The sequence below is a fragment of the Nannospalax galili genome, unplaced genomic scaffold, assembly GCF_000622305.1.
Source record: "Nannospalax galili isolate Female #2095 unplaced genomic scaffold, S.galili_v1.0 scaffold318, whole genome shotgun sequence".
In the NCBI taxonomy this organism is placed as follows: Eukaryota; Metazoa; Chordata; class Mammalia; order Rodentia; family Spalacidae; genus Nannospalax; species Nannospalax galili.
Window position 1 is genome coordinate 2,081,985 of NW_008341889.1, and position 25,873 is coordinate 2,107,857.

Consider the following 25,873-nt stretch of genomic DNA (forward strand, 5'->3'; position numbering starts at 1 on the left):
TAAAAACTCAATCTCAATTGGGGTTGCAGACAACTATTGAAAAGATGGTACTTATTTTTTTTCAATTAAAAAAAAATTTATTTTATGCATATGTGTGTGTTGCCTGCATGCAGGTCAGTGCATCCATGTCGTGCAATGCCCGCAGAGGTCAGAAGAGACTGCTGGATCCCCTGGGACTGGAGTTACGGACAGTTGTTAGCTGCCATGTGGGTGCTGGGATTTGAACCCAGGTCTTCTGCAAGAACACCAGTGTTCTTAACCACTGAGCCATGTCTCCAGCCCCAATAAAGTGAATTTTTTAACTTTTTTTTTCTAGAGCATGTGTATGTACCATATTGTACAAATAGATTGACCTTATCACTAGAAATATTTCAAAAGAAATGTATTATTTTGCTAGTTATTCCATTGGTAAACATAAAACAGCTGTCAGCTCTGCTGAGGTGTTTAAGAGTATTTACTCTTTCATTTCTTCTGAGGATTTAGATTTTGATACTGTTTTTTAATATTCATTATAGTTACAGAAACAATGTAGTGTAGTCATACTATGTGGGAATGTGGGCACTAATAAATGCAGATACTTAGTGCTTTGAGAATCATGACACTGGGTATTAGAATTAGGATGAAAGAGAATTTTCCACACTTGGTTGTAAAACACTGGAGATAAAAGCTTTAATTTTTTTCCTGGACCTGTACAGCCAACCTGAAGAACTGTAATTATGATCATTATGTTCATGTTGTCAACACCCATTTGCAGTTACTAGGACATAGAAATTGCTTGTAACACCAGTCAAAGCTGGGGCAATATCACACCCACAATTTAAAATAGCATCTACAAAAGACTACAATGACAGCCAAATCATCAAATATTCACATATCAAATATTACTTGAGTATTCCCATTAATCAAATCTTTGTTGTCATTTGGATGTTTTATTCTCTGAGAAGTTAAAGTTTATAAAACAGAGAGCTTATATATGAGATTGTTAATATTGACGTGAATTGTAATAAGATTATTAACATATTCCAAAAATTATTTAATGAAGGTAAAATATATTTGAGTAGTAAGTAAAAAATAAAATTTGGTAAAACTTAGCAGTGGCTAGTTATATCACACTTGAATAGGAACTGACTCTAGATTTTACTCCATGAAAAGAAAATCACGATATGTAAAAATAAATAAAAAGCATTAAACAATTCATAAATGTAGGCAATACTATTTTAAAACTGACTTTAAATATATCTAAGAAAATAATTATCTATTTTTATATAAATATGAGTAAAATGTTAGTGAATGTGAAACAAAATAAATATTTCTGTAAAAACATTGTAACTATCTCATGGTAAGAAAATAGCAGATTAGGTTTTTATCTTCAAATTATTGAGTTCTGAACACCTGTACAGTTACTGTGATTTTCTTTCACTAAATTAGCTGATATCTGCTTTGGCTTTTCCAACTCATTAAAGTCACTCACATACTTGCTAGTCACACAGTAAATACTCTCCACTCAACCAATTTTTAAAACCTATTTTAAAAGCCAATGTAATAAAGTTAAATGTTGCCTCAAGGAAGATGGGTTTAATTTGAATCAAATTTTTATTTTGGTTGTGTATAAATACTTGAATACAGAACTCCTTTATTCAAAATAAGAAAAACATGGATGAAATTAAAGTTATGAAGATTTTTTTAAATAAAATATATGCACTCACTATTTATCTTCACTTTTTGACTTAAAAAATAAACAAATGTGTTTTTTATAATTATTTTACCTAAAACAAGTAATATTCACACTTAGGGATATTTCATTACTTTTCATTTTATTATAAATTTTAATGGAATATTTTGAGGAAAAAAATACTGTAGAATTATCACATTTTTTCACTTACAGCTTGAGAATTCCAAAGGACAGGAATGTTCATCCATAGGGAAGTTATGAAGCTGAAGATAACATTCTGCATTAATTGTCAATCTATTTAGATAAAGAGAAATCAGTATTAAAGAAAGAGGAATAGTTTAAATCATTAAAGATCGCTCGCCCAAATTTTATTTTAATTTTTATTTTATGTGTATGCGTGTATTGCCTGCATGTAGGTAAGCTGCACCCGTGTCGTGCAATGCCAGCGGAGGTCAGAGAGGCTGTCGGATCCCCTGGGACTGGAGTTACGGACAACCGTTAGCTGCCATGTGGGTGCTGGGATTCAAACCTGGGTCTTCTGCAAGAACATCCAGTATTCTCAACTGCTAAGCCATCTCTCCAGCCCCCTCTTGTCCAAATTTAAAACATAATTTTGGCCTCCAGTAATGGAGAGAGATATATAGTATAATAATAATTCTAAAGTTTAAAGAGAAATATTACCCCATTCACAACTGATTATGAAAATTCTAACTTCTTCAGCCAACTAAGTTGTACTCTGTATTGTTCAATATGATCTCTACAATCTCTGTACTTACATTTAAAAAATTCAAGCTTCAGGGACTCCAAAAATATACACAAGCAAATACATCTTCATCGGTGTACCAAATTAATATGTTTTACATGGCTACCTGTGGTAATTTTTTCTCTTAATTTAGTTTGACCATCTTTCCATTAAGATTTTTAATGAGCAGATGTGTTGAAGGGAATAATTAACCCTAAACTCATACGTCAAGATTTTCTTCATGATGTTTTATCACACTGCTAAAAATCAGGATGATTTTAAACTTCCAGAGAAAAGTCATGGTAATTTGCATTGTAGATCTGCTTCCAAAGAAGAAATCAAAGTGTTTTTCCAAACCTGTTCATAAAAAAAATCTCTGAGTATAAAGTAATATTGCCAAAATATGTCAACATTTTAGATTTTTAACATTTGAAAAGGGCCCAATATGTCCTACTTTGTAAGGATGAAAGATTACTGATTAGGAGCTAAGCTAACCAGTTAGCAGTGAATATGCTTGGACTAACTACATTGTAAATCAATTTTACCTACCGTAGAGTATATAGAACCCTTCCATCATTCCAAATTCGTAGCAGGCGATTAGGAGTTGTTATCCAGTGAGCATCAGATTTTCTCGAGTTTCTGAAAAAAGTGTCAGGAATCCAAATTTTGCCCACCATGTTGCTGTTCAGCATGAGTACTTTCATGGTGCTATTGAACTTTAAACGACTATCAAACCAGGTTTGTGCAAAAATTATATCTATTGTGTATTCCTGAAAGATAAACAAAGCAATGACATATTAGTAACACCAATGGTAAACGTTTTCCTCCAAAATTTGAATGTTTATGATACAAAGTTCCTGCAAATAAGTAGCACATAAATTCAGTCTTTTTTGGGGGGGGGGGCTATGTCAGTAGCTTAAACATTTTTAAAGTATGCTTTGCCTTTATTTTTAATTAATTTTATTATTTTATGTGTATGAGCATTTTGTCGGCATGTATGTAAATACATCCATGCTGTGTTGTGCAGTGCCTGCTGAGACCAGAAGAGATCATTGTATCCCCTGGATACTGAAATTACAGATAGTCGTTAGCTGCCATGCGGGTGCTGGAAGCTGACTCCAGGCCCTTTGTAAGAGCAAGCAGCACTCTTCTGAATCACTGAGCCATCTCTTCAGCCTCACCTCAAACTTTCTTTAAAAGTATTTTATTTGAGACATATAATGTGAACTTCATGGTTTCCAGTAATATCTGATAATTGTGGCTTTAATATTTTATTTTATTATATTTCATTTTATTTTTCAACAATTTATACACAGGTAACAACTACAAAATAAAGCAAACTATTCTTATTTTAACAATATTAAATTTTGTGATATTTACATTATGCTTGTCACAAAAATTCACAAAAACTTTCAATATAAAGAAATAAATGTCCATCAAACTATTTAAAACTCCTTAAAATGTCTTTAATCTGAAGAGCAAATTCCCACTATTTCAATACACTTTAAAATGACTACAAAGAAACTTACTAAGAAATTGTAGCATACTAAACATCCTATAAAGTTTTCTGTATGTTATGTCATTAAACCTTTCTAAAATAATATTAACTTTTCAACAATATCAAGTAATGACAGGAAACATAATTCTTCCCAAGTCAGAGTTAATCATCAACTTAATAGATGTTTACAAGGCTGAATGCTAAACCCATAGCAATAAAAACTGCCTGCTACAGTTCTCATAGCCATGCGCAAGGATTCAAAGATTCATGACTTTGTTCAACAGCAAGTAACTGCCAAAAGAAAATAGGATAGATTTGAAAACACTCTCCGGAGGTGGTGATGAGATACTATCTGCCTTTGAAGGCTGATACAAGCATCAAAGTTATTTTTTTTAAACTAAGAGAAGTACAGCAATAATCAATGATATGGAGGAATGGAATTTTTCTCCCTGTGTCTCTGCCTCCTGTGTGTCCATTCACATGCTTGTGCACACAAGTTTGACATTAAAAAAAGGGAGAAAAATAATTGAAAAATATGAACTATCATATTTGTTACATATGTCAGGAAAGACTGGTTACTTGTTTTTGATGGAATATTTGTAATTGGTCAACTTACCTGAAAAGAAATATTGAGTTTAACAAATGAAAGCATCACTGGGGGTTGGAAAATGACTGAAAACTTGAAAAAAAAATGCTTGGGAAACTAATAGGAAAATAGGCTGGGATTCAACTTACTAATAAGGAAGTTGGATCAAATCCTAGTTTTCAGGAAGAATATCATTTGGTTGCTGGAATACGGAGATAAATCAAGATGGAAAGTTCATTTCATCACACACTTATTCTGTGGATACTTAATCATCTTACTGAATAATATTAGCAGACTGCTACATATCAGCATTCATTAAGCAGGGCCGATGGATTACTAAATGCACTGTCACTGGTCTGACTCCTCCTTTAACCTTGTTGAAAATACATGGAATAATGTTATCTTTGATCTGGTTTCCTTGTTAGGGCAGCTGTCATTAAAAATGGGAATCAATTTTGATTTATCTAACTATCTTCTTCACATGACTCAGATAATTAACTATTTGGAGTCTAACGCTAAGTACGCTTATTACATGAAGTCTATTTCTATTAGTAAATATAACTAGGAGGGGGCTATCCTTTTCCAATGTATACCCTGGAAAGAGAATACAGACAATGGTATTTAATGGAATCAAGCCATAATTTTTGATGAGATGATATAGCAGAATATTCTTTAAAAACCAGATAGGATTATGGCCTGGGAAATTTCCTTCACTGGCTAGTGGAAAGAGCTTCATGATACTTAAGCATATTTAACTTTAGGATTTCTAAGAGGGCATTGGAAGTGACACTTGTGAGAACTTTTCTCATGTGAGAATTTTATAAAGAGCATAAATACTCTTAATCCAGGGACTTATTATTTCCAAAGCTGAGGATCAAACTCAGAGCCTTCCATGTGATAACTTATATACTCAGCGAAGGACTTTTTTTCAGAACATGTGATTTTTAAATGTGCTCATCAATGTTAGAAGGTTATGATTTCTAAAAGGTCATATCTCTCTAAGTAGAAAATTTTGAAGAAAAATTTTTTTTTAAATTACTCACAATTTATTCCCCCAATCTAAGACCAAAAAAAAAAAAAAAGGAAAAAAAAATGCAGAGGACATTTCTTGATAACCTCTGTATGTTTCCTAGAGCCTTGCAGAGGCTAGGCTCCCAAACCCTTTCTAACAGCGAATCCTTAATAAATGTCTGATGAGATAAGAAGTTTATTAAAGTCTGTGTGTCATTTTATAGGTAATCAAAAAGTCCACTTCTGGTTACTCATTCATATTAGTGTAATTTCCAGGAAATGATCAAACTATGTTCTTGTACCTTATGTTCCTATTTAAATGTTATAATCATCTGCATAATAAATGAGAAAATATATGAGATGCATTTTTTTATCCCCTCAGAACAACTAAAATAACTTCTAGAACAAATATTTTGAGATGAAGAGCAGTACATTTAATACTTGAATTCTAACATGCCTTGTAAACTTTACCATACCTCCTTCAAAATAATCAAGAAATTGAATAAATATAAAAAATATGTTACCCTGACATATACCTTAATCAGAGAAAATTATAAGTGTGTATTGTTAAGGTAGCCACAAACTATGTATTACATTCCATACCACATCTCACACTTAAAGTATTAGTTTAATAAGTATTGTGGTCATTTTAGTAGTGGAAAAACCTTCAAACAAATGCAAAATAAAGTAACAAACAAATCACAAAATAAAAAGACTTAGAAGTCTTAACAGTTCATTTGTTGATTTTCTGTATCATGCTTAATTATATATTTCCTACCACATATAAATTCCATGATATTCTGCATGTAATTTCAAAGACTAAAATATCTAAATAGTGTAATCACAAAGCAGCTAAATTCTAGACAGAATACACATAAATTTAAACAGAAATAACTTGTCTGTCCTTACAGAGACTATAACACAATGGAGCAGCCAGCAGTAGCTTCCATGTCTAAACAGTAGCACTCAAATCTGCATGGAAGCTGTCTCCATTGGTTTGTATTGGAAACACAGCAGGTAGGATAGATGGATAGGATACTCATAGAACATCTTCTAATGTGATATTCCAGGAGTGACCAATATAAAATACACAGGGCATATTGGCACTTAAAGGGGGACCAGGCAATGCTTCAGTCGTAAGATAAGGCATTCTACAGACTGACACACTTCACCTTTGAAAACAAGTTCATTCTCTTAATCTTTCATGTGACTACATAAGGCTCATTCAATTTCTTAGAGGGTAATTTGCTTTACTCACAAACTCCTGGTTTATATGTTAGTTACATTAAAAATAATCTGGACTGGTGTTTTGTCCAAATACTAGGTAAGTATAACCTAGGCAAAGTGACACAGAAAAATTCCCATCCTGATGTTGTGACCCTGGGAAAAGATCTTCTTGACTTTGAAAAATCCTAAAAAAAAAAAACCAAAAAAAAAAAAAAAAAAAAAAAAAAAAAAAAAAAAAAATCCATGTGTCTATATCTAGACAAGGGAAAAAGAACATTTTTGTTAGAAGGAGGAAATATATCTAGTGTTTTCTCTGTGTTTTATGTTCTTTTTACCTTGTCCCATCTCAGTTTCTACCTCTCAGTGAATTTTGTTTCATGTTTCTCATTTGAATGGGTGACACTAAAATTCACCTTCATAGGTTTATGTCCAATTTTTTCCAGTTGTATTCTGAGTTGTAGCTAAATGATCATGAATTATGAGAAGAAGTGATCAAACCTGAAGATATGAGACAGAGAAATTCCCAGAAGATGAGCTCTGAAAGCCATTAAGATTCCGATTCAGATGTGCAACACATCATTAAAGAAAGTAAGATTAAGGATATTCGTACACATACTCTGCTTCTTTCATTTAAGCACAGAAAATTAAGTATAAATTTCTATATAACATGATCATTTGCTTTCCAGCATTCAAATTCTTTTTTTGAAATAATTATTCTACATTTTCAAGCTCTGTCTTCTTGTGCTGTCCTGACATTTTCTCCCTAATTGAGAAGCAAGGACATAGCTTTCTCAGTACATGTAGTGTGTGAGAAGTTCTCAAGGCCCATTACACAACTGTAACTTCATTTCATCACTGTTACACAAATTGCCTCTCTCTTCCTTTTGCCTCCCTTCTTTCCCTCTTTTCCTTCTTCCTTCCTTTCTTTGTAGCTACTGGGTATTGAAAGTAGGGAATAAAGCAAGTGTACTACTGAACGAAATCCTCTGCCCTGTGTTAATTTTATAATACAGGAAAGTACTACTCATCACTTCATTTTTTTTTTAGAACAAAATGACACTAAGGTCACCATTAATTTTAAATCAATATGGATACATATAAATCAATTTTGTGTTTGTTTATTAGTTTTGTTTGTTTTTTGAAATGTTGGGACATCTTTCCCACTGAGATCTATGCTTCTCTGATAGAAACAGGCCTTATCTTTCTAAAGTACAAACAAATACACAAACTTTTCATATATAGTGACAAATAAATAAAGCAAATCAAGAAATAAAAAGGTTGGGCAAGCAAGATAGCTCAGTGGGTACAAGTGCTTGCTTTGCAAGCCTGATGACCTGGGTTTGATCCACAGAACTCAAGTAAAAAGTAGAAAGAGAGAATTGACTCTAAAAAGTTGTCCTGTTACCCCAAAATGCAGCTGTCGCATATGCACACACACGAACACACTTTATAAAATACAGCCAAAAAATAATATTTTGCTTAAATCAAAAAATATTTTTTAAAATTCTGAATACAGCTACATTAGTTTATTTTTTGTGATGAATAAATTCATAGCAAATGAGCATATCTAATCAAAGAAGCTGAGAGATTAAAATATTATTCATTTCTTATTTTTATTTTCTCTCTCCCAGTGCAGTATTAAAGTGTTTCATATTCTTTTAAAATAAGATCTATGAAAAGAAATAAATTTTATATAACTGGTGATAAAAGTGAAAAGAAGCCACTTGAGTGTTAACAAGTTTTTAATTGTATCAATGGACCTAAAAGTTGAAAATATAACTATATTCCTTCAAATACAATAATTCATCATTTCTACAAAGACTAAAATCATTTTCTTCTTCATAGCACATACAGGTCATATAAACTGGAAAAGGATCGTGTTTCCATGCCATTTTTACTCTTCATAATCGCTCTAGCTAATGTAGTTGGCAGGGAGCAACTTTTTCCTGTTAATGTAGTAAAAAGAGCAAAAATGTTACTTTGATCTGTAAAAGCTGCATCTCAGGCTTCTCCTTAGAGGAAGAAATGCTGAAACAAAACCAGATGGGAGAAGATGGGGGAATTAACCTACGGAAATTTTAACAATTCATATGGGCCATCCTGCTTCATATGACAAGCTAGAAATAAGATTTGAAACTCAGACGCTGTTAAATTATGTCCCCAACAGACAGGCAGACAGGCACACGCACACACACACACACACACACACAAGCAAACACAATAACAAACACATGCAAAGCTTTTAATAATCTTCCATTCTACTTAAGTGAAAAACAAAACAAAAACAGTCTTTTATTTCCATTCAGTTGTGTGACCTTTACTACTCTCTCTACATATATTCATTTTAAAGTTTACTTGGATTTTTTTTCCTATAAAGGACCATCTTGTTCAATATTTGTATATTAGTTAATATAATTTCCTTTTATTTACTAAATTGGTCCAATCCTATTTGTCCTGCTGATCCTTTATAGTCCTCTCTTAGAAGCTGCTTATTTTGGAATATAACCACACAGATTCCCACATTCTCTCTGAGTTGCACACCTCAGAGCTGGGATCCTGGCTTCTCAGCCCCATGCCTATTACTACAGCTAGTTAGAATTTCTAGCAAGAATAATCTATCCAACTCCAGAAAACATATTCTATGACTACAATACACACCACTCTTCTTACTAGACTACAATGATGTAAACTATGCAAATGTAACCTGGCTTCTCATTCCTGACCAGGTTTTCTTTTTTTAATGAAATTACTCTTAATATAGAAAATCCTCCAAAATAAAACAATCTAAGAATTACAGAGCTGTTTAAATGAGGTTTCTTTCCTGTCCTTCATTTTCAGTTCCTCAAGTGAACCTGTATCTAGCACATATTTGTAATCGTCAATCCTGAAATGTTTACACCTGCCAATCTTCTGCTACAGTCTCCTATTAGATACTTATGATAGAAACATCATCTTTCACTTCCTAGACCCTCAGTTCACTTAGGAGTTGCTATAACCCTTTGAAGTCATTCCTGCTAGACGGAAGGTAAGCTAATAAATGGGCAGTTGGTGATTAGAAGAATAAAAACATATTTCTTTCCCCAAACCTGCAAATTCATGAGTTAGAAAATATTTTAATTCCAGTCTACTAAGCTCATTTAATATTTTCTTGCCCCTTTGATCTGTATGCTTTTCTACTTATATTTAAGATAGTTTAAATCAGAGTATACATAAAATTCTAATGGCTTTCTAAGTTACTTGGATTTTTTAAGTCTTCATTAGTATGTTTCTTATTTATTTTTTACTATGAGATTTAAGGAAATGGTCTATTAACTGACTGACCCATTCATCCGCTTAATGTCAAATCTCCTATATTTTATAGAAAAATAAAGATTGAAACTATTGCTCTAACCCTAAAAGAAAGGAAAGAGATCATATCTTATTTTTCAATGATGTTTTGGATCTTATAACTCATGAAAAATCCTATTTTATGTAGACAAGTTTTAAAAGAAAGAAAAAATACTTTGCAACAAAGTAAAATTTTGCTCAACAAATTGGTTAAGCAAGCATATTAATATTTTGCTTCAAACTGAAATTGCAGTTGGGAAAAAAATTTTAAATTATCTTCTTGTCTGTTAAATTATGCTTCCTTGCTTAATTATACTCATATTCAAAGCAATTTTGTTTATCTTATGAAAGTGAGTTCTGTTTTTCCTGAATTGTTTAGTTAAAATTGCCTTTGAGACCAGCTTCCTATTAATCCCTTTTATTGCAGTGTTTTTCCATAATAAACACTCTCAAGTGCACCATAAATTTTTTTAAACATGTTTTAGTGTCACTAGTTGCAATATCAATCTCATTTAATTAGCTATAAATAAATAAATAAATAAATAAATAGGGCTGGAGAGATAGCTCAGCAGTTAAGAGCACTGGCTGCTCTTTCCGAGGATTCGGGTTCAGTTCCCAGCACTCACATGATGGCTAACAACCGCCATAACTCCAGTTCCAAGGAAATCTGATACCCTCTTCTGACCTCTGCAGGCATTGCATGACAGGGTGCACTGACATACAGGCAATATACTCATACACATTAAAAAGAAAAAAAGAAAGAAAGGAAGGAAGGAAGGAAGGACCAAACAAACTCTCTGTCCATGGTTCTAAGTGTGTAATTTGCCCCACAAAGAAAATGAAATCATTGCTCCAATGAATTCTTTGTAGACAAAGATCATCGCGGAAGCCTCTTGGTAGATATTCACATAAAAGTGCTTCCAGAACATTAATACAACTATTTTAATTTTCTTTAATGTCTACATTTTGTAATTAACAAATCCAGAAAATGTGAAAAAGTAAATATTTGGAAGCCAAGAAAATGCAGATTCCTCTATATGCTAAATGTGTTCAAAAAGCTTGTCTTCTATATGCATTGATGACATAGAAACTGAACAGTGATTCTCCTCACTACAAAAGATAATATATATTAATACAGTATTTCGTATTCCTATAATTTTTAAAACTCAACAACATTGAATAGAGATGTGTAAAATTTTCCTCTTAAAAACTCAGTAGATCAGGCTGGGCGTGGTGGCACACGCCTTTAATCCCAGCACTCAGGAGGCAGAGGCAGGCAGATCTCTGTGAGTTCAAGGCCAGCCTGGTCTACATAGTGAATTCCAGGACAGCTGGGGCTAGAGGGAGATCCTGTCTCATAAAGACCAAAAAAACAAAAAAAAAACAAAAAAAAAAACAACCTCAATAGATCATATAGGCATTTGCTATGCACAAGGGTGATACTAAAAACCTGAAAATTTATCTTCCCATTATTTCTATTGCCATGGTATTTTATGATTTTTTTTCTTCCAAACTAGCTATTTCACTTACTACCTCAGTTTTTGGCCCTTAACTCTCTGTATCCTTGCAGTCTGATATTCATTGATATTCACTTCTGTTTTCTTCTAATTCATGGGAAAGGATTTTCCTCCCACTATATAGAGGTTTTACTAATTCCAAGCAAAGATCCTGCTGTATATTTGACTATACCCTCAGTGATAACAATTAAGACTACCTCTTTGGTCAACTATGTGGGGTACTCCACCACCCTGTTAATTTCAGTTTAGCCACAGCCTATTTATATTCACTAGGACTATGGTGAAAAATTTGTAACCATAATGGTGACTTTTGACTAATGGAATAGTCAAAATGATATCACTATAGTCATCAATGCAGACAAATGTGAAAGTTAGTACCAGCCAAGTAAACATATTCAGAAAGAGAGAAATTAAGCATAATGTAATGCTGTAAAAATCAGTAGACACAGGCAGCAGTTAGGTATATCATGGTAGTTCTCCAGCTATAAGCTGATAAATAAGCCAGGGATATAGTTCAGTGGTAGCGTAAATGGCTAGAATGCATGGGGACCTGAGTTTAATCCCCAGTAAGTACCATAACAAAGTGATTAAGACCTACAGTAAGACATGATCTGATTTGGGTAATATTGAATAATCAATTAAGGAAGAAAAACCATCAAAATGTTAAGGAATGATATTCTAGCCAAATTCATATGTCGAACCCTATTTCCAGTATCTCAGAAAATGACTTCATTTGTAGAAAGGAACTTTGAAGAAGCTATGAATTTTAAAAAACATTTCGCACTGGAGAGATGGCTCAGTGATTCAGAGCATGCAACACTAGTCTTGCAGAGGACCTGCGTTCATTTCCCAGCACTTGCATCAGGGACCTCAACCACTTGTAACTCCAGCTCCAGCAAGATTTGCTGTCTTTGGCCCCAGAGTCACCCGCGCTCACATGCATAGACATACATACAAATAATGTTTTTAAAAGAAATAAAGGTTTTAGAGTGTGTCTTAATTCATGTCAATTTAAGTTTAGAAAAACAACAACAGCAAACATTAAGATACTGAGAGACACCAGGGATGAGCAAGTGAGGAGAACTCCGGTGAAGACTCACAGACAACCGAACCTTTACAGATGCAGGTGGAGAATTAAATATCAAACTTGACAGTTATGAGAAGCTAATTTCTGTCATATAAGCTCTTCTGTCTTTGTGGCAACCCTAGAAAACTAGGACACCAATGATCACATCAAAGGATGTGAATAGCCCAACACATGATTGAACCATTATAGATAGTCACATTTTGACTTCAAGGATGGGGTTATTAATGCTTACACAGAATAGTAAGTTTATTAATTGATTTATTTATTTTAAAAGATTTAGTTTATGTGTTTGTGTGTTAGTCTGCATGAGTTTATGTTAACCATGTGTGTGAAGAACGTGTGGAGGCCAGAAGAGTGTGTTGGCTCCCTGGGAGGTGGAGTTACAGGTTGCTTGGGGCTGCCTGATGTGGGTGCTGGGAATTGAATCCAGATTCTATGTAAACCACTGAGCCCCCTCTACCCCCGGGGTATTTATTTTTAAATGATTACATTTAATAATAATATTGACATGAACTATGTACTCCAAAGTATAATAAAATAGTGTTTATGTACATGAGGCAAAGCATAGCTATTACACTTTATTTTTAATCTTAAATGGCCTGTACTGGCTGTTTTTTGTAGAATATATCTTCCTTTGTTCCTAATTCAGTTTCTCTCTCTCTCTCTCTCTCTCTCTCTCTCTCTCTCTCTCTCGTTTATATCACAGATTCTTTTGTGTGTGTGTGTGTGTGTCTGTGTGTCTCTCTGTGTGTGTGTGTGTGTGTCTGTCTCTCTCCTACTCTCTACTATCAAGTTTATATTTAATACTTCATGACACATACGAATTGCACACAGCTAAAGGCTGCTCTGTGCTGCTTAAATAGCAAAGTCAGCAATTTTCATTCCTATCTTGTTGGACAATTTCTCTCAATAGGAAACTTCGAATCTTCTCATTTCATTTTTGTAAATGATTTTTTATTCTCTTCTTTTTTTGTTCTATTTTATAGTATAGATTTTTATTGCATTTTGGGCATTTCATATAATAGATCTTAGTTAAATTTAGACCCCTCCTGCACCCATGTCCCTCATCCAATCCCACCAGATTTCATGCATTCTGTCATTTATGTTAAGTTCTATCCGGTCAAGAATTTGTACCCAGATTTCCCTTGGTGCAAGTTCATCTATTAGAGTTTAGTCAAACTATCTAGAGTCATTCCCTTAAAGAATACATACTCTCACTCACCCAATAGTAATCAGTTGCCAATAGTTACTCAGCTAAGTTTGGGGACTACTACCCATTTCCCTGGTTCTTTGCTGGATTCCCCAGTTCTTTGACTGAGGAAGCATATCATGTGCATGCTGTCATGATTGCTCCAAGTTCATATGAGAAAGTTTCTAGAGCCATGAAAACCTGTTTCCTTATGTTTATGTACCATCCTGGCTCTTAAAATCTTTCTGCCGTCTCTTCTGCAATGGCCTGACGCAAGGGTGAGTGGGTTTTAATCAACGAGTCCTATCCATGGACATGCACGCTGCATTCTCTTATTCTCTAAAACTTAGCTAGTTGTGGACTTTTGTATGCATCATTTATTGGTGCATGAAGAAGCATCTGCTGGTGAGAGTTGAGGGCTGTATTAATATTCTCTATACCCCCTGTTCCACTATGTTCCATGAGACTTGAATGTAGAGATTCCACAGTAGATTTGTTATTTAGAGTTGGACATCTCTCAGACATATATTCTTCTGTGTGTGGTCCAGTTGTGGAACTCTGTAATAGCCTCCATCTGTTGCAAAAAGAAGCTTCTTTGATGAGTGGTATACAGAATGCTCTTCTGTAAATACAAGGATCCAAATTTAGCATAGATAAGAAATTTCATTTGTCTAGAGATATGACAGAGAGGATTTTCTGTAGGATCTATGACCTCTTCAGCCATGTGTATTTGGCTACATTTACAGTGCCACCCATGAGTTCTCTCCCACTGAGAAGGCTTTAAGTCTAATTAGATAGTTGTTGATTACCCCCTAGGTAAAAGTGCCACTACTGCACCATATGAGATAGTTTGTTGGGCCAGTCATTGTGGTTATTAGGCTTCAGAGCTGGTTTGGAGCATTGATTGATTTTCTCCTTCAGCAGCTTCCATAGTATCCTTTAGAACTATGAGAGTGAGTCTTCAGGGAGAAGACTTCCAGGTCAGGTCCAGCTCCATTCATTGCTCCAAGTCCTGTGTCTGAAGTATGTCCTGCCTTCAGCAATAGAGTCTTACCTTTGAGTTCTGGAAGGTAATGAAGGGCTGTGGCAATAGCCTGTGTTATGTGGGGAGTTTCTTGGCGTATGCTGACCAACAACTTGAAAGGAGATTTCTCCTGTCTGGCACTATTGTTTCTTATATAGCCTTCAGCTATACACATGCACTCATGTTCAGCTATTTCATGTGTATTGGGGGGGGTTGAGGTAATATAATTCTCTCTGGATTTTCACAAGATCTGTGCATTATTCATCTTCCTTCTCTCTCTCCCTATCTAACTCTCCCTCCTCGCTCTCTAGTTTAAGTACCCCTAATTTCCTCCTTTTCCTCATTTTCCCCTTGATATTCCAGGTCTCCCATTACCCCACCTCTCTTGCATTTCTTCTTCCCCTTTATCTCCATGGTTCTTTGTATGTCCTTCTCTCCTCCCATGCCAGTTGAATGCTCCCATTTTTCCCATTTCCCCCTTGGTAATCTGTTTGCCACTATCCCCCTCTCTTGGCTCTTTCTTTTCTTTACCTCCGTGCTTCCTTTCCATTTTCCTTGGCTCCTGTTATTATATCACAATATATACTCACATATAACGGGCTGGTATTAAGATCTACAAATGAGGGAGAACATACCCCCTTGCTTTTCTGAGTCTGTATTACTTCACTTATTATAACAGCTTCTGGTTTCATCCATTCCCTTGCAAATTTCATGATTTTTTTTTTCTTACTTACCACTGAGTAGAACTCCATTGTGTAAATGTACCACATTTTCATTATCCATTCCTTGATTGAGGGACACTTGTGTTCTTTCAATTTCTTAGCTATTGTGAAAAAAGCCCAACAATCATGGATGTATGAGTATCTCAACAGTAGGATGAGTCCTTTGGGTATATGCCAAGGACTGGTATAAATGGATCATATGGTAGATTGATTGCTGGAGGGGTCAAAGATATTAGAGAAAACTGTAAGGCTGTCACATATCTAGACAAATGTAATTTCTTACTTTGTGCTAAATATTGGTCCTTATATTTACAGACAAGTCTGCCAATCACCACTCATCAATGAAACTGCTTTTGCAACAGAGGGAGACTATTACAGATTTCCACAGCAGGGCACACACAGAGATTAAGTGTCTGTGAAATGCCCAGCCATAAGTGACAGATCTAAAATTAAACCTCTACAACTAAGACTCATGGAACATAGTGGAACAATAAGTAGAGAGAATACTAATGCATCTTCCAACTCTCATCAGTGAAACTCCATCATGCAACAGAGGGCAATGAACGCAGGGCTCAGGGACCATTGTGGAAGAGGGAGCAGAAAAGATTGTAAGAGCCAGGGGAGGAGGTGCATGACCAAGTAGAAATAGAGTCTTTCAGGCTCCTGAGATCTTGCTCATAAGAACTTGGTGCAATAATAACAGCATGCACAAGACACATGCACACTGAAGTGGACAAAAGCCCAGCATAGGACTGTGGAAATGGGCAATAGTCCCCAATCATAGCCAAAGAACTATTGGGCAACTGATTACTACTAGGTAAGGAAGAGCTGATCTTCTTTCAGGGAATGACTCTAGATAGGCTGACTAGATGCCAGTGGACTTGCACTGAGAGACATCAGGGGACACTAACTTGACTCGAAAGGCATTAACATAAATGTCAGAATGCATGAACTCCTGTGGGGGCCTATGGGACTGTGACGATAGGGAAAGGGGTATAAAGATGAATAAAATATTTTCTATGAAATACTCATAAATTCAATAAAAATATTTTTAAAAATGAAAAATAAGTTCTCCACACTGTTTTCCACAGTCGTTACATGAGTATGCATTCCCATCAGCAATGAATGAGCGTTCCTCTTTCCCCACATCTTTGCCAGCATTTAGTATCTTTTCACCTCTTCATCTTAGTCAGTCTGACTAGGGTAAGATGAAATCTTAAAGTGGTTTTGATCTGCATTTCTCTAAATACTGAAGATGTTGAGCAGTATTAAGGTGTTTCTTAGCCATTTTTATTCTTCGTTTGAGAACTCTTTGTTCAGGTCCTTTGTCCATCATTTTCCTTGGTTTTTTTTTTTTTTTTTTTTTTTTTTTTTTTTTTTTTTTTTTTTGTTGTTGTTGTTAGTTCTTTGTATATTCGGTACATTAATCCTCTGTCAGATGGAAGATATTTCTTCTTCACTTCCTTGGTTGTTTCTTTTGCTATACAGAAGCTTTTTTAGTTTAATGAGGTCCCACTTATCAATTGTTGACATTAATGCCTGAGCAAACTGATGTACAATTTAGAAAGTCTTTCCTACCCCTGTATCTTGTAAGGTGCTGCCTGTGTTTTCTTCTAGCAGTTTTAGAGCTTCAGGCTTCTTATTGAGGTCTTTGATCCATTTGGAGTTGACTTTTAGACAGGGTGAAGATGGTCATTTTCACAAGATGAATTCTACCAATTCTACCATGAGCAAGGGAGGGCCTTCCATCTCCTGCCTTCTTCCTTTATCTCTTTCCTTAAAGATTTAAAATTTTTATTGTGTAAATCCTTAATGTCTTTGGTTAGGCTTATTCTTGAATATTTTTAATCACTTGTGAATGAAATGAATGCTTTCCCCAAGTACTTATTATTGGTATGTAGAAAGGCTTTGGGTTTTTGTAAATTGAGCTTGTAACCTTTGTAACCTGCCCCTTTGCTCAAAGTACTGATCATTTCTAGAAGTTTTCTGGTGGAAGTTTTGGGATCTCTTACATATAATACCATACCATCTGTAAATAGTGATAATTTTACATCTTTTCCAATTAGCACTGCTTTGATTTCCTTCTCTCGTACTATTATTGGTCTAGCAAGAGTTTCAGGTACTATATTGAAATGGAGTGCAGATAGTGGACAGCCTTATCTGACTCCTGATTTTAATAGGAATGCTTCCAGTTTTTCTACATTTAGAATGATGTTGGCTGTGAGTTTGTTGTATATAGCTTAATTATAGTGAGGTATGTTCACTCTGGTCCTATTTTCTTTATGACCTTTAACATGAATGTATGTTAGATTTTGTCAAAGGCCTTTTCTGCATCTACTGAGATGACCATGTGACTTTTGTCTTTAAGTTTATTTATATGATTTCTTACATTTTTTGACTTACATATACTGAACCATCCCTGCATCTCTAGAATGAAGTCGACTAAATTATGGTGGATGATATTTTTGATGTGTGTCAATAAGTGGTTTGCAAGTTTTTTGTTGAGAATCTTTTCATCTATGTTCAATAAGGATATGGGATTACAATTTTGAGGTTTTGTTGTGTCTTTATCTGATTTTGGTATTAGAGTGATACTGGCTTCATAGAAGGCATTTGGGAGTACTCCCTCTGTTTCTCTTTTATTATTATGAAATATTTAATAAATTTTTAAAGTATAGTCATTTTACTATGCTGTGGAACACTAAAATTTGTTCTTCCTATTCTATTACATTCTGTCTGTCACTATACTCTTCTTTTAAATCTCATTTCTCAATTTACTGATTTATAAAATTCAATTTAAACCTAGCCTGTCTAACATTGCTTATTTTAATGGCATTAAATTTATTACATGTTGAATGCTATGGACATTTTAAATTCATTATTTTCCCTCTTTTTCACTGTAATATAAATATCATCTCCAGATTCTCCTTTTGTCCTTTTCCAATTTGACACCTTTCCATACTTTTCTTTCTTCTGAGAAAGAGAGACAGAAAAACAGAGACAGAGAAGTCGAAAGAAAGGGAGACACAAAGACAGACAGAGAGAGTAGAACTCATAATACCATCTGGTCCTCAGGCCTACACTCTTCTCAGCTTTAATATTCCCTTGGGTCTTGGCACATATACTTTGTTATAACATACATTAAATGCTGTGCTCTCTATTTCCCTTTCTCCTCTACGTCTATGTTCAGTTTTAACATTTCCCTTCAATAGCAGATTTATAAGGCAAATCACTGCATTTGGGCACATATGCCTACTTATTGATGATCTCCAATAATGATTTCCCCATCTGCAAAGTCTCTTCTACTTCACTTCTTGGAGGCACCCTATATAAAACTATGGAACAACCTAAGTTTAAAAATTATGCCTTAGAGTTCTTTAAAACTATAATAATTTGTAGATCTGTTACAGGAGTAATACAACCACTTTAGAACTAGTTTCTCTAACCTGGAATTGGCCCATTATATCCATATTCTAGACTGTTACAAGAGTACTGTACTGAGTAGTGTACATATACCTATGAAAGTCCCCTTATTAAACCCTTTCTACCAACTTTTCTTTTCCAAAGAGATACAATTTACCCAGTACATGAAAAATGCATAAGCCTCCTATTGTGAGGGCTTACAAGAGCATCCTCAATTACACCCTCCAGTGCCCCTTCTGACTCAGTTCTTTACCTTGTATTTTAAAGTTCAGTGACAGCAAATTGCTAGCCTCACTATTCAGAAAGACCTTTTTGTATTTGCTGCTTTTTTCCCCCAGCAAATTCCATTCTATCTCTGATTTTCCCAATTGTGTCTTCTTAGTTTTTTCTGAACATTTTCAGAGAATAAGTCTTGATGGGTCAGGTGATAATTGTTTATGAACTAGAATTATGTTATTCTATATAGTCCATTGTAATAACAACCTACTGGTTCTACTTGAGACTATCTGGCACATAGCAATTGCATGTGTTGACATGAATTCATTCAGAATTAACTATAAGAAATCACACACACACACACACACAACTATGAGGCGTATACTTAGAATCTTTGTATGTATAGTATTCATCACTCACCATATTTATGGGATCAACCGGCCCAATGCTGTTCACATAAACATCAGTTTCTATTACTGTGGGCCTCACTGCAAAACATCAACACAGAATGAGTTATTCCCAGAGTTTTAGGGTAAGAATGCAGATTACAGTCTTAACAGAATATGCGTCTATTTAAAAGTAACCAGTAGTGTTTACCAGCCTTGCTACAACTTGCCTATGCCATCACATATTAAAAATTATTTAAAAAGGTAACATGTACTAATAAACTGCCTCCAGGTCTGACTCATATAAAGACTTTAATAAAGCATGCATTCCTCCTTTCTTTATCTTGGCAACAATTTTCTATAGATATTTGATATTTCGGTCCAATGTAAGGCATCTTATTATTCCTGGGAATTTGTATAGAAATTCTTTTGAAAAATTTTTTTTTTACTGTTTGATTTTATGTGTAGGAATATATTGTCTGTCTGTCTGTAAGTGCACCCATACCATGCAGTGATTATGGAGGTCACAAGAGGGTGCTGAATCTTCTGGAACTGGAGTTACAGACTTTTGTTAGCTGACATATGGGCGCTAGGAACTGAACCTGAGTCTTCCGCAAGAGCAGCCAGTGTTTCTAAGTGCTGAGCTAGCTCTTTCCTGTGGTCATTCTTGTGGTCATTCTGTTTTGCCTTGTACGTTGTCAATAGTGTTTGAAGGCTGTCTAGATAATCACTACTGACAACATACAAAGAAAAACAGACAAAGATCAGAAGCATTTCTATCAAAACGTAAATCAATGCTCAGGATTTTCAATGTGTATTAAGTGATATAATTAAAAGTTACCCGCCATAGTGCTTTACCTGATGGTGATTTAGGTCCTAAATTCTTTTTAGGTTTCTCTTTAATAAAAATTTTGGTTTCCTTTAAGGAAAGCTACCAGAATATTGACAGTGTTTTTTTCTGTTTTTTTTTGTTTGTTTGTTTTTGTTTTTGTTTTTTTTTAGTTTGCCATCAAGAACATTTTTTACATTTGCCTTACCTCTATCATCATTCTTATCAAATAACATACAGAGGTTCATTTCATTGAGTCATTGGATTCTGGTTAAGGAATGGATATATAGTAATTGAAATGTAGATGAGAGAGGACAAGCACTTCAAGAAGAAAATCAGGGGACTGGAGAGATGGCCCAGTAGTTAAGAGCACTGGCTGCTCTTGCAGAGGACCCAGGCTTGGGTCCCAGCACCCACAAAGCAATTAAAACCTGTCTGTAACTCCAGTCCCAGGGAATTTGATACCCTCTTCTAACCTCCATGGACAATGCATGATACAGGTGCATTTACATAAATGCAGGCAAAATACTCATACACATAAAATTAAAAAATAAATACATAAAATATTTTTTAAAAAGAAGAAAATCTTCCATGTCTTCTAGAAAACTGGAGAAATGAATAGGATAATTAGAAAAGTCTGTGAGTTGGAAGTTTCTCTGCCATCACAACATGGTTTAGTTCAGCTCACCATTCTAAGTTTGATGTGCATTCCCATTCTAAACTGGCATTTATCTATCACATCCTTTGGTTAAGATTGTCCTAACTGGGTGCCCTTCCTCTCTACACAGGCCAAATCTGGTGGCCTTGGTATAACCCTAGATCCTCTGTCTCTCTAGAAAAGCCTACAAGCTACAAAATTTAATAAAAAAATCTTTATGCATTATGAAAAACTGTGCCCACAAACTTTAAAATGATACTTATTTTTTCACACACTTGAAATGAAAAAAAAAGCTGGGCTTATTAAGGAATCATTCAATTTTTACATAGATATGTTTGTTTCCATAGACCAAAAATGTAATGCACATCGTACACCTTCTCTTAGTCAGAAAAACAAGTCAATTTGAATTTAGAGATTCGATATATATGTACATATATATATACATATATATGCATATATATGATGATTTCTGAGATGGATTCCTTTTATTTCCATTTATTTCTGACTATGAACTGCAAGAAATAAATATATAATTAAGCTAATTACATGTAGATTTACAGAATGATTTTATGAATGCCAATTAAGAATAATATATCAGAGTCCTTAGTTGCATTTGTAAGTATATTTATTGCCAATTATAAGCAATTAAAGCTGATCTAAACATAAAACTCTCACATGATCAGATATTTGTTGAAATAATACATCAGCAATTATTAGGGCTCTGCAGTTAATGCATGATACTTTGGAAAGAGCATTATCCGGAATGAGAAATAAATTATTCTTAGGAGTATTGTTTCAAAAGACATGCTTGTCACATTTAAAACATAGAAGGTTTTAGATGTGAATGCTATCCTGATCCCCTGGTATCAATATTTCTTAGTCAATTATTATAAAATGAAGCTGTATATGTTAGCATAACATTGAGTGTGGCATTAGGGCAAAGGCTCCAGGACACTGTGACACTGGAGGAGTTCTGATCAGGATAGAGCAAGGGCAACCGGGTGCCATGAAAAACTATTTTCTGTCAGCTCAAGGTAAAATGTTTCTATTGCTAAAGGTATTCTGTTCATATTCAACAATATTATTTACATGTATAGCAGTGCTTATTTGTATAAGGAACAAAATATGGATAGGGAATGTGCACATTTATAAGAACCATGTTTACATAGGACCAAATGAAAGGAAAACAAGGAGATGAAAATCTTACTAAAATGAAAAACAGTGGCTATGTTTGTTTATAGAATTTTTTTAGGACAGATACTGATGTTCCATTAATAATTATTAAATATATTTTTTGAAATATGAATATTTTTGTATATCGTTTTATAACTGGGTTGTTGATTTTTAACCTGATCTTTTAATCTGAATCTCTAAAATATACCAAAAAGTGTAAAAAGTAAACTTTCAGATTAATTTGGACACCAAAGTTAATGATTATATGATTCAAAATATGCAATTAAGAGTGAAACAGCAGAAATCTGCAACTGCTCTGTCATAGGAACTCATTACCACTTTAAATAACATACTACAAATGGGGTTTACAGGTAAAATTAAACTCAAGAATCTTGGATGTAGAGAAAATGCTTTTGTTCAGAACCTTTTTCTTCATCCAGAGATGGAAAGCATCAGCATTTCTGTGATGTTTGGAAAGGAAAATATATTCCAACCCAAAACTAGAGAAATACAACTCAGAAGGAACTTCCATTCCAGGCTCATTAAATGATTTCTTAATACTCAGTAGGATTATGTTTAATTCATCAATACACACAGAGATCAAAGCTCTTTCTTTGCAGCACTTCAACAATAAATGAGAAACCCATGTACTGCCAGGGAAAATTACACTTCTTTTATATAGAAGACACTGAGAGATGACATTGGATTATTTTTGAAAAGCCTCTTGTAGGTTGTTTCTAAATATTCTGCTTCAAGCACAACCCTAGACCATAAGTGAACCCCAGTGGGAGTGAGTTTACAGAAAGAATAGAGGCGCAGGCCAACTTGAACATCCACGGAATGGAAGAAAAAGAAAAAAATTAAAATCTAAGAAGACAGTAATGAGATCAGTAAGAGCTAGAGCAAAACTGAAAAAGGGCAACTCAAGAGGTTGGAAATTAGCTTATTAATCAGAAAACATAAACCAAGAAAAACTTTCAAATTTTTTTCCACAGTTGACCTGATCATGTATTCATGGACCCCCTTTTTCAGTCTCTCCTGATATCTTCAGCATGTTATGCATTTTTTGTTGTTTTGTTTATTAAAATAAATTCATTTCAATTAAAAACTATAATCCTGATTTTTTATAATACAGATTTTTTTTTTGTAAATCTCAGAATGGTCACTGAAACAAGTAAACCATATAATTTAGGCAAAAAATACAGACCTTCTCCTGTATGTCTATGAATATATATATTGGTCTTTTTGAGAAAGGGTCTCCCTGTAGCCCCAGCTGTCCTGGAACTCACTATGTAGACCAAGCTGGCCTTGAGCTCACAGAGATCTGCCTGCCTCTGCCTCCTGAGGGCTGGGATTAAAGGTGTGTGCCACCATGCCCGGCTATGAATTTTTTTTAATTAAAAATAACTTCATGAAACTGAATATATATTGCTGTTTGCAAATAGCACATGTACAATTCCAAGCATGGAAACAGCCCACTTGTCCAAGCACTCTTCATATTGACTGCTTTCATGTTCTCATAGTCCTTGCCTAAATCTAGATTTTACATTTACCAAAATAAGCTCAAAGATTTATGACGTTTTCCTCAAAGTTCCTTCAAAGAATTGACTCTTGGGGAAATATTTCTCCAAGGTGCAATTTTATCCAGATGATACTTTTAGGAGAGCTATTATTCAATAATTTTGTAATGTCTGAATGTGGTTTATTTATCAGGATTAAAGTCATTTAGTGAAAGGAGTTAGGAATCGCTATTTCCTGAAGCAATTTGTGTAGTAATTATACAATTTAATCTTACATATTTGGTAGAATTCATCAACGAAATCAAAAAGATAATTATGATTATCTGGATCTTTAGTCTCTAAGCATATTACTGAAATAATTGGAAATAAGGCCTGAATATTTAGCAGTATATCAATGCTAATCAATCTGGTTCTGAAGATTGTATAGTTGTATACTTCATATTTCAAATCAAAATATCATAAGCATATTATCAGATCACAGAAAGTTAAAATAGAAAATAATAACTTCAAAAATACTCATGGAAAATCTCAAACTAATTAGAAATTAAGTACACAAAATAGTGCACAGATCAGGAAGAAATCTTGAGAAATGATTCAAATATTTCAAAATGAAAAGGGAAAAAAAGCAAAGTGAGACCAGTAATGTTGTTAAAAGCCATAAAAGAAGTCATTGATCTATTTAAAGAATCTCAATACTTATTAAGGACACTGAACATTTTTACTGTACTTATTTCAACAAAGTCCAGGTTCATTATCAAAGCTAGCACTATCTCAATGAATTAGAGAGAATATAGGACTAAGTGCTGCCAAGACAGCTTGGATTTCCCTGTATGAAAGGGAAAGACATGGAGCTAAATTTGATAGTCTACATGAACTATTTTCCCCAGGCATCTATCAGTCCCTAAATTGTACACGTGAGTTATGTGATCCTGCAGAGACAAACAGTTACGTGTTTGCAATGTCATGGAACTAGTTCAGATACTTCGGGGATATCTGTGCTATCAAAGAGACAGGTTCTAAATGCAAACCTTAAATTCAGATAACTCAGTCAGCTGTACCTTAAAAGAAAGGAACAAGGGGTAGACAGAATACTAATGCGTCTCTCAACTCTGATCAGTGTAGCTTCCTCATGTGACAAAGGATGATGAACACAAAAATCCAAAATATAGTCCAAAAGGCCAAAGTATAGAAAAAGAGATTTCAGCATGTGGGTCCTTGGACAGGACTCCTATATTAAATGTCACCTCCCCAGAGCTCAGCCACCATTGCAGAGGAGAAGGAAAGATTATAAAAGTCAGGGGAGGAGGTACATGATCATATAGAAATAGCCTTACAGGCCTCTGGGACCTTGCTCATGTGAACCTACATCAATGGTGACAGTATACACAAGACCCATGGAAACTCAATCAGACAAAAACCAGCATAGAACTGGGAAATGGACAGGAAGCCACAACTTAAGCGATGAACTATTTGCAGCTGATCACTGCTAGGTGAGGGTGAGTTGGTCTTTAAGGGACTGAAGTTGAACAGGCTCAACAGGCTCCAGTGGATAAACTCACACCAAGGGGCATGTGGGTACACAAACTTGACTTAGTAGGCCTTAACATATATGACGAAAAGCATGAAGTCCTATTGATGGGATATGGGGGGTGGTGCAGATAAGGAAGCAGGGGCTAAATATGATTAAGATGTATGAATTCCACAAAAAATTTAATAAGAGACATTTTAGAGTATGCTCTCTGACCCAAATGTATTCTAACTATACATCAATAATAAAAGTTTGTCATTTCACAGTTTAATTATTAAAATTGATCAATAGTCATGTAGCTCCCCATGTGTTAAAAAAATTACAAATGAATAAACTCTGAGTGGTGAAAATATTGCATAAAGAATGTATGCAACTGTGTCCCAACTTCTGATATTTGCTTAAAAGTATGTAAAAGCAAAAAGAGAAAAATAGTGCCCCAAATTCCAAAATTATGAGAGAGAGAGAGAGAGAGAGAGAGAGAGAGAGAGAGAGAGAGAGAGAGAGAGAGGGGGCATTACTGTGGGGGGGAGAGGTTAAC

General features: G+C 34.5%; 1 protein-coding gene across 1 annotated transcript in view; it reads right to left on the reverse strand.

Annotated features, from left to right (window-relative positions):
• Gabrg1 (gamma-aminobutyric acid type A receptor gamma1 subunit) overlaps positions 1-25,873 on the reverse strand; it is a 92,240-nt gene that overhangs the window by 31,303 nt on the left and 35,064 nt on the right. Inside the window, exons 3-5 of the mRNA XM_008837690.1 lie at positions 19,662-19,729; positions 2,964-3,184; positions 1,884-1,966 (exon numbers count right to left, since the gene is read on the reverse strand). Of these exons, the coding sequence (XP_008835912.1) occupies positions 1,884-1,966; positions 2,964-3,184; positions 19,662-19,729 (372 nt within the window). The remainder of the gene's footprint in view (positions 1-1,883; positions 1,967-2,963; positions 3,185-19,661; positions 19,730-25,873) is intronic.